We start from the raw sequence: 15,834 nt of genomic DNA on the forward strand, positions 1-15,834 counted from the left end.
AAAAACGATGTTTAAATTTTAAGCACGTTGTTTAATCCCGTCTCTCTAAAAAATATTAATTTTAAACAATTGTTAAAAGTTTTTGTGTACTTTATGAACTTAAATAAGACAACTTGTTTAAAGTTTTAAAAGCCGTTAACAACTTTCATAAACCTTAAACAACTTCCAACTTGTAACAAACTTTTTATAAGTTTTTTTTTAACTTTAAATATAAAACAGCGTTTGTACAGTGTATGGATTCTGATGACCCTCTACACTCTTTCTAATTGCTTTAAATAACTCACTGCAAAAGCATCGGTGTTAGTTTAAGACCAGTCCATTGCGGGAAAACACCTTTGTGAATCGAATTTTTTAATTGAATTTATTTTTTCTCATTTATTCGCTTTTTAACATGCAAATAAAAGATACAATCATTCAAGTGTTTAAGTACATCAGTTTGTAGATGGGCACTCGAACAACACCAGCTTTATGCATGTGTAGTGTTAAAACAACATAGGTGTTATTTTACTGGTTTTAGTTGTTCTAACACTACGCTTTTCGATATAGATGCCAGGTTGTAGTTAAATTAACAACATTTATCTAGCTGATTAAGTCATGTGCATGTTTTATAGCATAGTAAATACGGATTAATTTCCCGCCTTTGTTATAGTTATGTCTTTTTAAATTATAAATTCCGTTTTTATTCTTTTTAGCATTTTACAATTATATCATACGTTATTTCAATGATTAGACGGAAAACTAAAAATTGTCAGTAATTAAGAACTTCATTAAATTGTAATCATAATTTGATCCTGGCCTTTATGGTCCCATGTATACATTTGCGTGTTTCACACACAAAAAACGAGAATGTGTGATAACAGTGGTGGTAATATTTGTATAAAGTGGCCTCAATTGTGTGGAATCATACACCATGCAACATCAACAACATTTTTTGACAAGTAATTATTTGAAAGGATACACGTGGATGAGCAGGTAGATAGCTGCATTAGCAATGATTAGGGGATATCGCAACTACTCGTTTGAGGAAGTAGAGACGGATCTAATTCCGGCTTCAAACATACACACACACACACACAGTTCCCGTCGGGAAAATACTTTACAGGTTTGCAAACCAGTAATTATCCAATACTTTTGAAAGTTGTATTACTATTTGACTTGAGTCGCCGAGTTTTGGGAGCTTTTAAAACACGATGAGGATAAAATAGCAGCGTGTAGTGGATTTGGATATTCAGACGATTCTATGATTGACAATTTGGAATTATGAAGGAATTCGACACAACGTTTGGTCTTAGGAAGTCACCTCTTACTCCAATTTCTACGTCACAGTGGATCATTCTATCGATTCTCTTTCTGATGGCAAGGCAAGGTAGGATGTTTAAACGAAATACTATTGAAAATAACTCCCTCAGGAAACATTGAGAACAAATCGAGAGAGTAAATAAAATGATCAACCTGTAGCAATGTGTTTGATGAACCCTTTAGACATTCCGTCTCAGTCAGTGTGCACATTAATTCGTCTTTTTTAGGAAGGGGAGGGGTGAATACCCGCTATTCGAAAAATCGACTATTATCTGGACTGTTTTAGTTGTGTGCGTGGAGCAGTGGGATGAAGAGGTGTGTGCGGGTGCATGGAAGGAGGGTGCGTGTGTGTTTTTTTTTTCAAATTTGTGTGTTCGAAGTTTCGTTAAAAGTAATGTGGAAAATTCCTCATCTCACTTCATTGACATTCACAATTTTTACTGACGGTTTTCGTTTTCTGATTTTTTTTTTTTTAATGAGGGGACGGTGTGTTCTATAGACTTGGTTCAGACTGGCTACCGAGACCAGTTACCAAAGTTATGTAGTCAGCTTTACAATGGAAAATTATAGCAGTAAAGACATGCATACTCTTTGGTATACTATCATCATGGTAGCATTTAAAGAAAAGTTTTTTTAAAACCAGCAGTGAATTGAAGTGAATTATTTACGCTACAGTAGGCATCGTAACCAAGTGGACGGTTCGTAGTGAAATCGCGAGGCGCGATAGCGGACTGTATCTATTCCACGAACCGTCCTCTGTCTTACAATGCCCACTGTGGCGTAAATAATTAACTTCAAGAAAATATAAAGATACGGGACGAAACTTTGGAGCCTGACCTTTTGAACGAAGACACCGGTAAACAATTTGCTCTCCTTGTAGGTGCACTTATTGCTGGTTTTAAAAAAACTTTTCTTTAAATGCGTTTTCTGCAAAATTAACCTCCGCATCTAATTGCGCAGAGAGGACGGTTCGTGGTGCGTACGACGATTTGTTGTCGGTCCGTAGTATTATGAAAAGGAACTCAGGTCCAGATCCGACGGGGAGTAGTCCTCCCCCCCCCCCTCGTTCTCATTTTTTTCTTTTTTTTCTTTCTTTTTTTAATTACTTGTTTTTATGTGATCAGAAATAACCGACACCCAGAGTACTACTGTTAGTAGAAGTAGTAGTAGAAGTAGTAATAGTAGTAGTAGTAGTAGTAGTAGTAGTAGTAGTAGTAACACTCGACCCTTGTGAAGGGAATGGGTACCCGGCAGAATTAATTCCTTGCATGCACTGAGTGCCGGTGATGGTAGCTCGAGCTAAAGCAGGGGTAATAAAAGCAGTGTTTTCTATCCTCAGGCAAAAGGCGCTTTATAAATGCAGCTATTATTATCATTAGTAGTAGTAGTAGAAGTAGTAATAAGTAGTGGTAGTAGTAGTCAGAGGCGCCGATCCTGGCGGATAAGAGGGGCACGGGGGCGATCGCCCCACCAATGAAAATACTGGGAACAAACATACCGTCCCCCTCCAATAATTCTGGATGTGAAAAAATAAAATAAGATTGTACTATTACACAGGAATTGGCAAGCGAGATTGAAATACACAACTCGTTGTTTATTTAAAATCGTGCTCAAAACGTCCGCTTTTCATATTGGCCTATAACAATTTTCATCTCGCGCTTCGCGTTCGCATCATTTCTTTAGCGAAAGTCCATACTTTTCATGATTAAATGGTGAATAGAGAGTCCCGTTTTCAGTTCTAAGCCTCAAAACAACTCCAGCTTCGATTTGCAATGATCTTTTTTTGGATGTATTAAAAACGTCCATTAAAGTGTCAATTCCTTTCAGATCGAAATATCAACATTTTCATCTCGCGCTTTGCCCTCGCATCTATTGTTCTTTTAGATTAATCATTGGTACCAAAAACTCTTATCAAGTTTTCAGGTCAGAATATAAAGAAATTTCAGCTCGCTCTCGGCACTCGCATTATCAGTGTAGTGAGATATGTATCCTCCTCATGAGTCATATATATGTAGATATATATATATGTGTATATATATATATGTGTGTGTGTGAGTTTGTCCTTTGTGATCGAGTGCTTTTGGAACAATGATTCTGCCCCCCCCCATCTGAGAAATGGATCGACGCCTATACAGTGCGTATCCAAAAAAAAGGTTAACACTTAGAAAAAATCCTGTAAAATTATATATTTATAATATCCTGACGATTTTTCCACATTTTAGCATTGGTACATATCCATTTAAGCAAGTGACGATATAACTGTCGAAAAATATTTCCGCTTGAGTGAGCACCACTTACTTTTGAAAAGTTGGTGAAAAATGATTTGCGCAGAACTTTGAAATAGTTATGCGAATAAAAGTAGACCTTAATCATGAAGAACACGTGGAAATTAGCTAGTAAAATTGATTTGAAGATATCTTTTACATTTGTAAACTTGTTTCCTTGCCCAAAACAGTTCGAATAGTGCATCGCGCCCCACCCCACTCCCCCACACACCGAGTCCATCGTGACGATATTTGCTTTACACTGAGCTGTGATTTACATGAAATGGCTTAGGCTTCATTTTCATTTTGTTAATCATTGCCAAGCTTGGAAAAAGTGTGGAGAAACAAGTGTTAAATGAAAAATGAAATGTAAACCAACTTTAAATGATAAAAAACTTAGTAAAAAATGCTGGCGATGTCTGATATAAAATTTTGTTCAGATTCAGTTATGTCCTCGATCTAGCTGGCACAAAAGGGGTAAAGGTTGTGCTTATTAAGTGTTGAAATTTCAAAATTGGGCGGCAAATTTGTTACAGAATGCTTGAATGTATCCATCTTATTTCAATTGGCTAAAAGTGCTAGGGAAATTTATGAGAAATGCTTCGCATGTTTAGTTTGATTTCGCCCTTTCCCCTTGACACAGCGTGAAAACAAGCATTTCTGCGCAAACAGATTTCTGCGAGCTTTGCAAAAATGGACAGTTCTCACTCAAGTGTAACATTCTGTCAAAACTTTTACTTTCATTGGATAGATGAGACCCAAACCCATAATTATATGTGAAAAAATTACCCACATGTTGTATATTTTTAAATCCCAGGGCTGTTTCAAAGTGTAAACTTTTTTTATATGCACTGTAGTAGGAGTAGTACCATTATTCAGGGGCCGCGGAACGGTTGTGAAAGTGTGTATGGGGGGGGGGGAGGCTGACCATGTCAAAAACTCCACAATTATATGGTCACTTTCTAAAGGTTTGTACACGGTTTGGGTAAAAATGGGGAGGGGCTGATGCCCCCCCCCCCCGGTTCCGCGGCCCCTGTAATTCAATAGTCGTCATCATCATATCTAAGCTACTATTTCATCATTATCGTCATCATAATCAGCGTTACTACTGATATTACTATCATCCATATTTTTCTATTATGATTTGATATAATGCATACTTGTTTCGATGTAGGGAGTGGTCAGATATGCAACACGCCTAATTGGCGAGAATATGGCAATAAACAGTACCTTCTAGTGAGTAACATTGGTAGAACATGGAATGATGCTAAGGATTACTGCCGTTCACAGGGCGGAGACCTCGCAGTTATAACTTCTCATGAACAAAACGTAAGTACTTGTTCCTATTGTGAACACATCCATGTTTAAGTCTATACGTCGATTATCTATGATAAAATATTAAAAGACAAGTCCACTCCCAACTAAAAGTTGATTCGAATAAAAATAGAAAGATCCAGCAACCATACCAGTGGCCACTGCAAAGTTTCATCAAAATCGGATGTAAAATAAGAAAGTTATGACATTTTTATTTTGTGCTTACTTACACTAAACAGTTATACGTACGTGGTGGTTGGCATGCAAATGAGGGGACTGGTGACATAATCCACTCACTTTTCTTTTTTTTTTTTTTATGAAATGTGAAATAACCTTATATTTCTCCACATTAACATGTGAAACATATTGTTATTGCTCCTTGAACATGTGGAATTATCATAGATTGGACATTTGTGCTTCAGTCAAGTTGGTGATAATTGTCAAATCTGAAAAAAATAAATACCGTCTATACGTCAAAACAATAAAAAACAAAATAAATTGTGAATGAGGGACATCATCGATTCCCTCATTTGCATATCACTGACTTGTGCACATAAATGCTAATTGAAGATAAGCGAAACCTTAAAATGTCAGAACTTTCTTATTGTACACCCGATTTTGATGAAAGTTCTATCGCCATGCTTCGGAATTATTTCTTATTCATTCAATCACCATTCTTCTGACGCGAACTTTTGTATTTGCATTGTACAGGAATGCACCACCTTGGCATATTCTTGATATGAAATTGCACTTTTTAAGGCCACAGGTCAATCAAGCTTTGGTATAAAAAAATTATCAAATAATTCTTACAATTAAACAATTAGAGTTCTTGCTCAGGAAAAAGAATGTTTGCAGAGAAAACAAATTTCAGAATTTTTGTATTGCAGTTTGGAGAACCTCATGCAGCTATAACAGATGGAATAAAAATCGAAGAAGGAGGGAAAAACATTTTTTCAAAGTTAAAAAGGCGCCTGCTTTTTATCGATTTTCGTGTAGAAGCTTTGTGTTACTCACCTGGCACTGTCTTAAAGCAAACACGATTAACCTGATCGACAAATGAGGCCTGGAGTAACCAGGCCTTGGACCTATGAAGAGATGGACATTCAACGCTTAGACAATGAATTTACTAAAGGGTGTTGTCATCTGAATAACATTTTCTTCATAAAGTAGGTTCCAAAAGAAACTTATCAAACCTTTACAATCGCACTACGCAAATCCACTTAGTCAAAATGATCGAAATTTTGACATAATCTAGCTTCAATAATCTTTACTAAGTTCATGTAAAAAAATGAGAGATTGGTTCAATCGCTAAGAGGCTGTAGCCCCTCGAATTCACTGGCATCGGAGATAGGACTACACGGTTTATTCAAGTTCACAGTATGACCATAGCCATGTTTAATATTATTGATTGCCTCAATAACTAAGAATTTTCAGAAAGTTCAAGTGAAAATTTAAAGACAAGTAATGAGGTGAAAGATACATAATGCCTGAATGGATTCAATAGCAGTCAAGCAAAGAATTACCATTTGATTTAACCCCATTATTTCCACTGGTCTTTTGCCATTTTGTTACTTTGGATTCCGGAACCAAATTGATTTGAGGGACTACAGCCTTGTTCTCAAACCATTCACTTGATTAATGACACGTACTTTGTAAAGATTATTCAAGCTAGCTCGTGTCAAAAATGTGTTTATTTTGACTGAGTTAAATTTGTGTAGTGCGCTTGTGAAGTTTGATAAGTTTCTTTTACATCCCAATTTACTTGTCTACTTTGGCCCTATGATCGTTACCGTTAGAAGGCAGCAGTTCGTGATTGGAACTTTATATTTCACAGATATGCACAGCTGATAACAAATCACTTAAATCGTAAAAAGCGATGTGCAGTTCTTGCTAACATTTGGTAATCTTAGTTCCATCTGTTTTATATGGGAAAATGTCTGCATATTTTGTTATATCGGCAAATTTGTCATTGATTGTTAGCCATTAAAATTCCATTTTCCCAAGTTTCTCCATAATTTTACAGATATACGTGGCACACACCGTGTTCAGATCGTGTATCTTTCAATGTAATTAGAGTCCTTGCGTGCGTTCGGAAGTGTCCGGATCGTATAATATGATATTTTATATCACATAAGTCTTCTGCTTCTCAAGTTTGCTGCTCCAAATGTGAGGCATGTTCATTGAAAGGCACATGCTGAAACATGGTATCAGCCGACAAAACTAAGACCGGGGAAGCCTTGTAGTCATGGTAATTGCTATTTGTCACAACACACGTATGTTCTTATTAAGATATACATAATCAAGTGACGGTGACTATCATTGGATCAAAGAAATGCTCGCGTTTACCGTCCATCTCTTCATATATCCATTTTGGAAACACTTCTGTTGTTTTTTTCAATCGCGATCATCACGAAAAGCGATATCGATAGTCCAAAATTATATAAACTTTAGTCTTTATAGATATATAATAAATTTCATTCAGTTTCACTGATGTTGAGCGATGAATTTTTCTGCATAATTATTGAAGCATGATTTTGTGAATTCATTTGTTACTGAATTTATCCGCTGTATATGAATATGTTATTACTATGACAGTTTGCACAATTATTTGTATGATGGATAATTATCTTTTGTGAACCAAATGAACCAATGTATCATTACTTTGATTATGAACTGAATTAACAAACATTATTTAAAAAAAAATCATGGTGTCAGGCGGGTTAGGTCAATGAACATTTGTTTGTTAATTATTGTTTTTATTCTTTACCTAAGCAGACCTAAGCAATAGGGAGTTTTCGCACAACGACGTATACGGACGATCAAATAACAGAGAAATGCGTTGTCACATGCCCGTCATAACAAAGAAAAAACACGAAGTTATCGTCGAAAATTTGTGATCAAAACGGCAGTTTTTGTCATTTCACGAGCAGTTTCAATACATTCACTTCGTTCAGGAATCCTCCGTACGTCGCGAAAAGGACACTATCCATTATTTCTATCAATTAACGATTTTGATGTTATCTCTGTTAATTTTCAGTCTTTCTTGAACACTTATACATTGAAAAGAACGAGTGGATATTTCTACTGGATAGGCCTGAGTGACATAGATGGTGACGGGGGATACACTTGGGTAAACAACACTCCATCCGGGTAAGTGTTCAAAAAAATATTCAGTTTAACATTACATACTCCAAAGGGAGAGGTGCAAAAAACGGTATAGAAATATCGCAAATCCTTTTTTTTTCCTTAAAAATCACTTTGATAAATATTTCCTCATATACTGGAACTTTTCGCTCGCTCATATTATCAAGTGAAGGCTGTCAGAAATGTACAATAAGAGTGGACCTATTTTCTGTACTCACTGTGCTATTGTTTTGGGGAATGGAAATAATTAATAAAGCGCGGTGTTCAAATACGCGATTGCCGCCCAAATGCTGCCTTTCTACTAATATCAGAGTCTGCACTGTAAGGGTGTTTTCAGTGGTGGTGGTGGTGGTGGTGATAGGAGATATGGTTTTCGTGCCCCTACGTATTATATGTAACGTATACACGTGATCAGATGTATACGTTGCATAATTATAGTACGTAAGGGGCACGAGATTTTCACATTCCCAAAACACAATGAATCTAAACATTGAATTATAAATAAGAATCTTTTCGAAGTTCGTGTAAATCTACAACCCCCCCCCCAAAAAAAAAAGATATCGTAGTATTTTGCATGGATTTTTAAAGCATATCTTGTTTGAATGTTGGTCAAAGGCCTGCACATTTTGGTAAATTTACCAACTTGTGTCGTAACATAGTTATGGCACATTTTTGCAACTTTAACAAAATTTACAAATTACTAAAATGTACCACAACAAGCTTTAAAATAAATCGCCATTCCTCCGCAAATAACAAAATTAGCGTTCGGCTCTTTCCCTGCCCCTCCCGTCCTCTGTAGAATTCCTGGTCACACGCCGGACCTTAGTCGTTAGTATATTTGTTAATGAATGAATGTACTTATAACTAGAATTTCAATTCGTCATGAGGACGAATTAGGTGATCTGTCTCTGATTTTAATGATCATGAATACAATCACCATGTTAAATGAGATCAATACGATGCTCATATTTAAAACTAAACTTTTATTACGAAAAGAATATGTTGAATACTCTAAAAAAAGAGGGAAATGAGGATATGTGAAATACATTTAGCTGTAGGCGATACACATTGTACATGTTATAGGCCTATTAAAAACGATTTTAACCTACTTTATTGTGCGATATTTGAACTAATATACCTTGTAATGGTGATTAAGGAACATTTGCGAAATGTTGAAACGAAAAAAAAAGAAAAAAAATTATGTTCACTTTTGGGTTCGAACCCTCGACCTTAAGGATGCAAGTCTGGTGCCTTACCCATTGAGCTACACACCTCCCATAGACTTTACACATAAGCAAATCAAGAGGATCTGAAATCCAACTTCTGATCGGAAAACGAAGACCACATTTTCGATAGCTTACAATCTCAGCTACAACACACTCCAAGCTCAGAGAAAACCAACAAATAGAAATGGAGATATGGCTCGCGAAATAGAGGAATGTAAAATCCAGTTTTGAGAAAAAGTCATTTCCCATAGAGATTGCACACAAAATGAGCGAAAATGACATGCCTCTATAACTTGCCATTTTTCAGGTTGATTCGATCCTTAAAATGTTAATATACCCATCACAATAGAAAAATTATGTCCTCAGCTACAACGTAGAAAAAAAACTGAGCAAAAATTGACCAATATTAACAGAGTTAGCGTCAAATTTGCATAATTACGATGACGTCATAAGTAGCAAAATGGGAATTTTTAGTTCCGACGCCATTTTGATGACGTCATCATAAAATTTCGGGTAAAATGTGACATGAAATCACATCTCCCATCCATACTCTTTTCCAATATGAAAAAAAATGGGGGTCAACGGACTACCTTCAGAGCTATAATGAATTTTGTATAGGCATGTTTTTGCACATATATTGTCTATGGTTAGTGCGCGCGCGCGTGCTGTAAACTTTGATGGAGGCTAATTCCGTTATTTATTGTCGTAGAAGGTTGATCAAGGTATCAAATTGTACAGAATTATATTATCGGTGCATTGATATAAAAAAAATGGCAATCCTATGTTTTAAAGTACGGTTACGCGCGAGAACGCGCGCGTAACCGTGCGCGCGCGCAACTTTTTTAAATGATTAAAATAACCTGATTCGTACTCTGTGTTTGTCAAAAAGTGATTTTGAGCATTTTAAAATTTTGACGCGCGCGTACGCGCACGTCGTGACCTTTACATGACCTTTGATGACATGGGCAGTTGCCCCTTGACCTGAAGTTAATGTGATGTAAATATTGTTAATTTTTGATAATTGATAATAAAAATATGATTAATGATGTGATTTTACGAAATGGCGTCTAGATGACGTCATGATGACCTTTTGATCTTGAACTTGCTTTATACACATCACATGATAAGTCCCCATATCTGATGATATTTTGAAGATAATTGATGATGTAGATTTGGAGATTTTGTGCTCACAAGAAGAGGTGGGAAAATAAAAATAGATGATTAAAAAATAAAATTCGTACGAAATTAATAGTTGATTTGTCGATTGACAGATCACCTAAATATGTAATTATATCTAAAAAAAATTATCAGCTATACCGTTTTTGTTTACCTCTACACAGGTTTTCAAACTTAAGACCTCAGGGCGAACAAGGAGGATGTGTTCGGCTCACGACGACTCACTCAGGACAATGGGAGGGCAGCGACTGTGCAATATCACGTGTTCATATTTGCCAGCGTGATTCAGGTGATCTAACGTAAAAATGAATATTCTACACATAATCACGGTGGTAAGGGGTTTTCCTTTATTTTTTTTTGGGGGGGTGAGTTCAAAGCAATTTGAACTCAAATATTTTGAACTTGTGGTCGTCTTCGCCAGCCTGGGGAGTCCCCCCCCCCCCCTCCCAAGTCTCCGGCGCACTGCCCGTGGTCAAGAATGTCAACTATAACATTTCCCTTATAATTATATTATAATGACTGGCCATGAGGGCAACAACAAATATATTCCCCGCAATAGAAGCATATTAGCCTGAGTCTTTAGACGAGGGCAATATGATTCCTTTAACGGCAATACATTTGATGTTTCCCGAAAGAAGACCCAGTCATTATTTGTATTATTATCCAAATGAGACATCGACAGCAAAATCGTCAAAAATTTGACATTTTACCGATTAACAATGTGATTTCATTTTATTCATGTTGAGGATATTGTGCTTTTAAGCTAAATAATTGTGACTTATTTAAAATGTCGCTGTATCAATCAGATTTCATTTCATTTTCATTTAGGTTTTATTTCCACAAATCCGTTATGTTACAAAACTTTGATATCTTGCATAACTAAGCTGAACAACCATTACACACGTAGGTTATATAAGTATAAATAGCAAGCATTCTTAATCAATACATATTAATACATGTTTAAGTATACATAAAACGGAAAAGTGGAGGAAACCTTAGAAGCAGAATGCTTGTAGATAAGGTTCCCTTTTTATACATTATGACATTATGACGAATATTGTGCTTCGCGGATCAACATGACACGTATTTCTGTCTTCCCCAGATGCCCGGATGTAAGACACAGGTACAAAGGTATATTTTACGTAGTCCTTTCATGCAAAGTCAGTACGTGCAGACAGACCGAGGAAAATACGAATAATATACCTATCTCCTCCGATATTCATAAGATCTTGAGCAACAGGGTTTCGTGTGTGTCTGAGGTGTCTGATACGGTAAAATGAACTTTTATGTATTTCATAGTTTGTTTAATTGCTTGAGAAAACAATTTTAAGATATCGAAATATTTTGCTTAGATGCATAGATATTTTTTTTTTCTAATTCAATGGACAGGTTTCTCAGTTGAAATAAACATCAATTTTCGTTTTGCAGATCCTCGTTGTTCTTGGCACCAGTACGGGCAATCATTCTATCGCTTCATGGGAGATGGGAGGAGTTTTGATTCAGCACAGACTGAATGCGCGAATATCGGAGGAAGATTGGCGGTTATCAGATCAACAGAAATTAATGTAAGTGCGATGAAGGTTTTGACGGGGCATGATGTTCTATATAATCTATGATTTTCTTGAAACTATAATATTCGTGTTTGCCCTTTTAAATGAAATAAAGTTGCGTTATGTCAACTCAATTAAGTATTTATCCCAACACTGTCTAAAGAGCAGTCACATGTATTCAGTGAAATTTGTGAATGCCTTGGAGTTTACTCTGATAACGGGTCCTAAAAAATGACCAATAATAATAATAAATAACAAATATAGCGACTGGTGTTCTCACTTCCATTACTTTTGTTTACTTCACCGATAATCATGATAATATATCTCCCATATAAAAACGGAGATTGGTTAACATTCTATAATTATAATTATATTTTTTGTGAGACTTTTCTCTCATAGAAGTACGGGTGCATGTTGCATTATATTTTTATGCAGTACCGTGATTGTGGTGAAAAGGATATAAAGTAAAATAGTTACTGTACTTTATTAAAAATTACCAATTTTACATCTGAATTTTATTCGATAGCGTGCATGATCAGAATGAATATCTGCGCAATTTTGTCGTGTTTATATAACACTTTTTATCTCTGTCAGTAGCTTAATAATATCTAATTTATAAATATGTAAAGTAAGTGCTAAAACAGCCATTTAAAACATAAAGAAGAACATGACCAGGGATAATGTCTTGAAGGGTGATTTATTTTACAATTTAGACCAATATGTATTTATTTTACAATTTAGACCAATATGTATTTGTTTTCCTTGTTAATTACACAATTTGTTTCTTAATTTCTCAGACATTTCTAGAATCGTTTCTTACACCAGCTCTTTCCTCTCCTCATTGTTACTGGATTGGTTTAAGTCGAAGTTCAGATAGTGAGCCATTTAGCTGGAATGATGGTATTAACTTGAAGTGAGTGTATTCCTTTTATTTTTCCACATGATTACTAAATTCTTGACGTATGATTTGGAAAAGGGTCATCGTGTTGAGCTTAAATTGATCTGTACCAATGCTAAAATGTGGAAAATCTTGAGGATAGTACAAATGTATAACTTTAAAAGTGTAAACTTTTTGATACGCACTGTATAATCACCAGCAATATGAATCGTACACTGTTTTAGATAAACTCGCTGCTTGTAAACTTTCTAGGATCAAAGTTTGGTGTAGGCATGCCAATGCGCATCGTTTACATTAGAAAAAAAGCTTATGGAACTGTACACTGAATGGAGAACACTGTCTCATAATGGAATTCTTTATACTTTCAAAACATTGGAATGGGTTGATATAATTACGAATGTAAAATTCACCACACCCCGGTACATTCATGAGGCGTACGTATCTTATAGCATGTATAGGACAACTCCCTTTTTAGGACGAAACAGGCAAGGGGTATGTTTTGTGGTATTTCGATATATTATAATGGATCGGAAATTGGTAAGTCCTAATTTCTTCGAATTTAGAAGACAGTGCATAAGCCCACAGTGTATTTGTACGCTCTGCGTTTCATTCTGAGACTAACCATTAAGTTTATGATGCCGTAGCAAAGCGGAGTCCCCTCGCCTCTCGAAATGGGATACATTGTGCGGTGCATTTTAGATTGTTTCTGTTTGAAAAAAGTAGAAACACATTCAGATGTACTCTTCCATTTTTCCTTAGCCAGACAACCATCACCAAGATCTTTTTTTCAAAATCAATTCTGTTTTTCCTACCTTTATACTTAGTGACTCTCAATGGGCTCCTGGAGAGCCACTGAGTTCGACAGAACGGTCCTGTGGATGTTTATGGTCTGATGGAAACAATGCTGACAATAACGGTCGATGGGACAGTCGGACTTGTGGAGACACACTGCCTTACATCTGTGAAAGACCGCAAAGTAAATTATGATTTTTTTTTTCTTCGAGTACTGTATAATATAGTGTACAGTTAATACATACCATAATAAGGTTTAACTAAGAAATACACGCATGAGATACTTATGGAATAGTTCTAAGGATAACGGGTGTCTGTAATTGTTCTAATGGCAGAGAAGACTATAATTATGTCTTTTGAATTTCATAGGATAAGACGATCATCCTCATTTATAAACCATCCTCGTCTCAAAACCATGACCGATTGACAGAAAAATGTCGTCATTAAAAAAATGATAATACTATAGGATTTATATAGCGCACGTATCTACCTTGTAAGGTGATCAAGGCGCTCCTATATATTACCCCGGCTAAGCTAGTCTACATATTCCGGTGCTCACAGCTTTTTGCGGAATTACTCCCCGTCCGTCTGTACCCATTTTCCTCACCCGGGTGGAGTGCAGTACAATGTGAGTAAATTTCCTGCTGAAGGAAAAAACGTCATGGCTGGGAATCGAACCTACGTCCATCAGAATGAAAGACGAGAGCCTTAACCACAAGACCACAGGGCCACCGGTACCACTCATTTGTTATTTTTTCGGTAGGCTAAGATAAGAGACTGGTAGCTGATAGATTTTTGGAAAAGCATTTGAATAGGTGTATACATATTACCATTATATAAAAGAATGTCGAAAAATAAACTATGAACTCGCAGATCAATGATGAAATTAATGTTTAGACTGATATTTAATTCAATGAAGTTTCATGATGCAGCAAGACAACCAAAACGTTTTAAAATGAACCCCTCTCATAAAATATCATTCTCTTACGCAGTCCCACTTGATGGAAAATGGATAGAAATTGCAGCAGTGAATGATGTGCAGTATTACTTCTCAACATTTTCGTCGAATTATTTCACTGCAAACGAGTATTGTCAGCAAATAGGTGGACATCTGGCGCAAATGAAAACATCAACCATTTATGTAAGTTATTTCACATGAGTGTAATTAGAATAATTATATGAATCCAATATATTGCAAGACATTGCGTGGTAATTCTTATTTATCACGTGTTCTTCCTTCAAAGGGTCTGTTTTATGCATGCACTTTGGGCCCAATGAGAAAAAAAGTAGTTTAGATACTCAGTGACGGTAATAATGATAACGATGATGATGATGACGATAAGATTATTAATAATAATTATTTTATCGACTTAATTATCGTTTAATTTGTCAGAAACTGGATATAATTACATCGTGGAATATGACTTACAGTTGGCAACAGTAATGCACGTAAGCGCATGCATGCATGGCCAAATAATGAACGATGTGCGAGAAGAGCCAATGGATATACCGCACCGAGGTCCGCAGGACCGAGTGCGGTATATTCATTTGGCGAATCGAGCACAGTGTTCATTATTTAGGTCCTCTAGGCACAAGAATGAGTGCATTGTTTGTTTTATACAACTCCCCTTCTTCCCCATGTTACTGAATATTTTGATCTAAATTCTAGAAAATTCCAGACATCGCACTTTCCTGCACTCTGACGTAAAACAACATGAAAATCATATTAAAAATAAATTCATTAACGAAATTGTGTAACATAAAGACAATAACAGGTAAAGGTAAATGGGTACCCATGTGAGGTAAAAGGGTACCTGGCATTTATTTTATTCCTTGAAACGCAGCGCGCGTTACAGCTGCACTGCTAAGGCCAGGGTAATTATGTTGCATATACTGTAATAATTATACTTGCTTATATAGCGCTTAATACTTACTTTGTCAGAAGTCTCTAAGCGCTCTACATTATATGCAGCATAATTACCCTGGCTTTAAAAGTGCAGCTGTTACGCGTAGCGCGCTTAGAGACTTCTGACAAAGTAAGTATTAAGCGCTATATAAGCGGCCCCACCTCATCCCACCCTACAGTAAAAACAGAGTACCTAACCCCTCCCACCACCCACGCAAAAGTACCCCAAATTATATGTTTGAACTTTGGTTTAAAGGGAAATGGT

At 36.1% G+C, this 15,834-nt stretch overlaps 1 protein-coding gene across 1 annotated transcript; it reads left to right on the forward strand.

The window, feature by feature from the left end:
* The first annotated feature begins 1,080 nt into the window (after nt 1-1,080).
* Nucleotides 1,081-14,928, forward strand: LOC121406086 (macrophage mannose receptor 1-like). Its single transcript, XM_041597096.1, has 8 exons — nt 1,081-1,366; nt 4,738-4,892; nt 7,915-8,027; nt 10,588-10,712; nt 11,852-11,988; nt 12,771-12,886; nt 13,696-13,847; nt 14,656-14,928. Exons 1-8 carry the CDS (start codon nt 1,261-1,263, stop codon nt 14,820-14,822), a joined length of 1,071 nt encoding a protein of 356 aa, XP_041453030.1. The 5' UTR covers nt 1,081-1,260; the 3' UTR covers nt 14,823-14,928.
* Nucleotides 14,929-15,834: the final 906 nt, after the last annotated feature.

The sequence above is a fragment of the Lytechinus variegatus genome, chromosome 19 (genome assembly GCF_018143015.1).
Source record: "Lytechinus variegatus isolate NC3 chromosome 19, Lvar_3.0, whole genome shotgun sequence".
In the NCBI taxonomy this organism is placed as follows: domain Eukaryota; kingdom Metazoa; phylum Echinodermata; class Echinoidea; order Temnopleuroida; family Toxopneustidae; genus Lytechinus; species Lytechinus variegatus.

Excerpts from the sequence above, each read along its gene's own strand:
- LOC121406086 (XM_041597096.1), top strand. The coding sequence starts at position 1,261 with ATGAAGGAATTCGACACAACGTTTGGTCTTAGGAAGTCACCTCTTACT. Across the intron at positions 4,893-7,914 it reads TAACTTCTCATGAACAAAAC|TCTTTCTTGAACACTTATAC; the intron begins GTAAGTACTTGT and ends GTTAATTTTCAG. Across the intron at positions 8,028-10,587 it reads GTAAACAACACTCCATCCGG|GTTTTCAAACTTAAGACCTC; the intron begins GTAAGTGTTCAA and ends ACCTCTACACAG.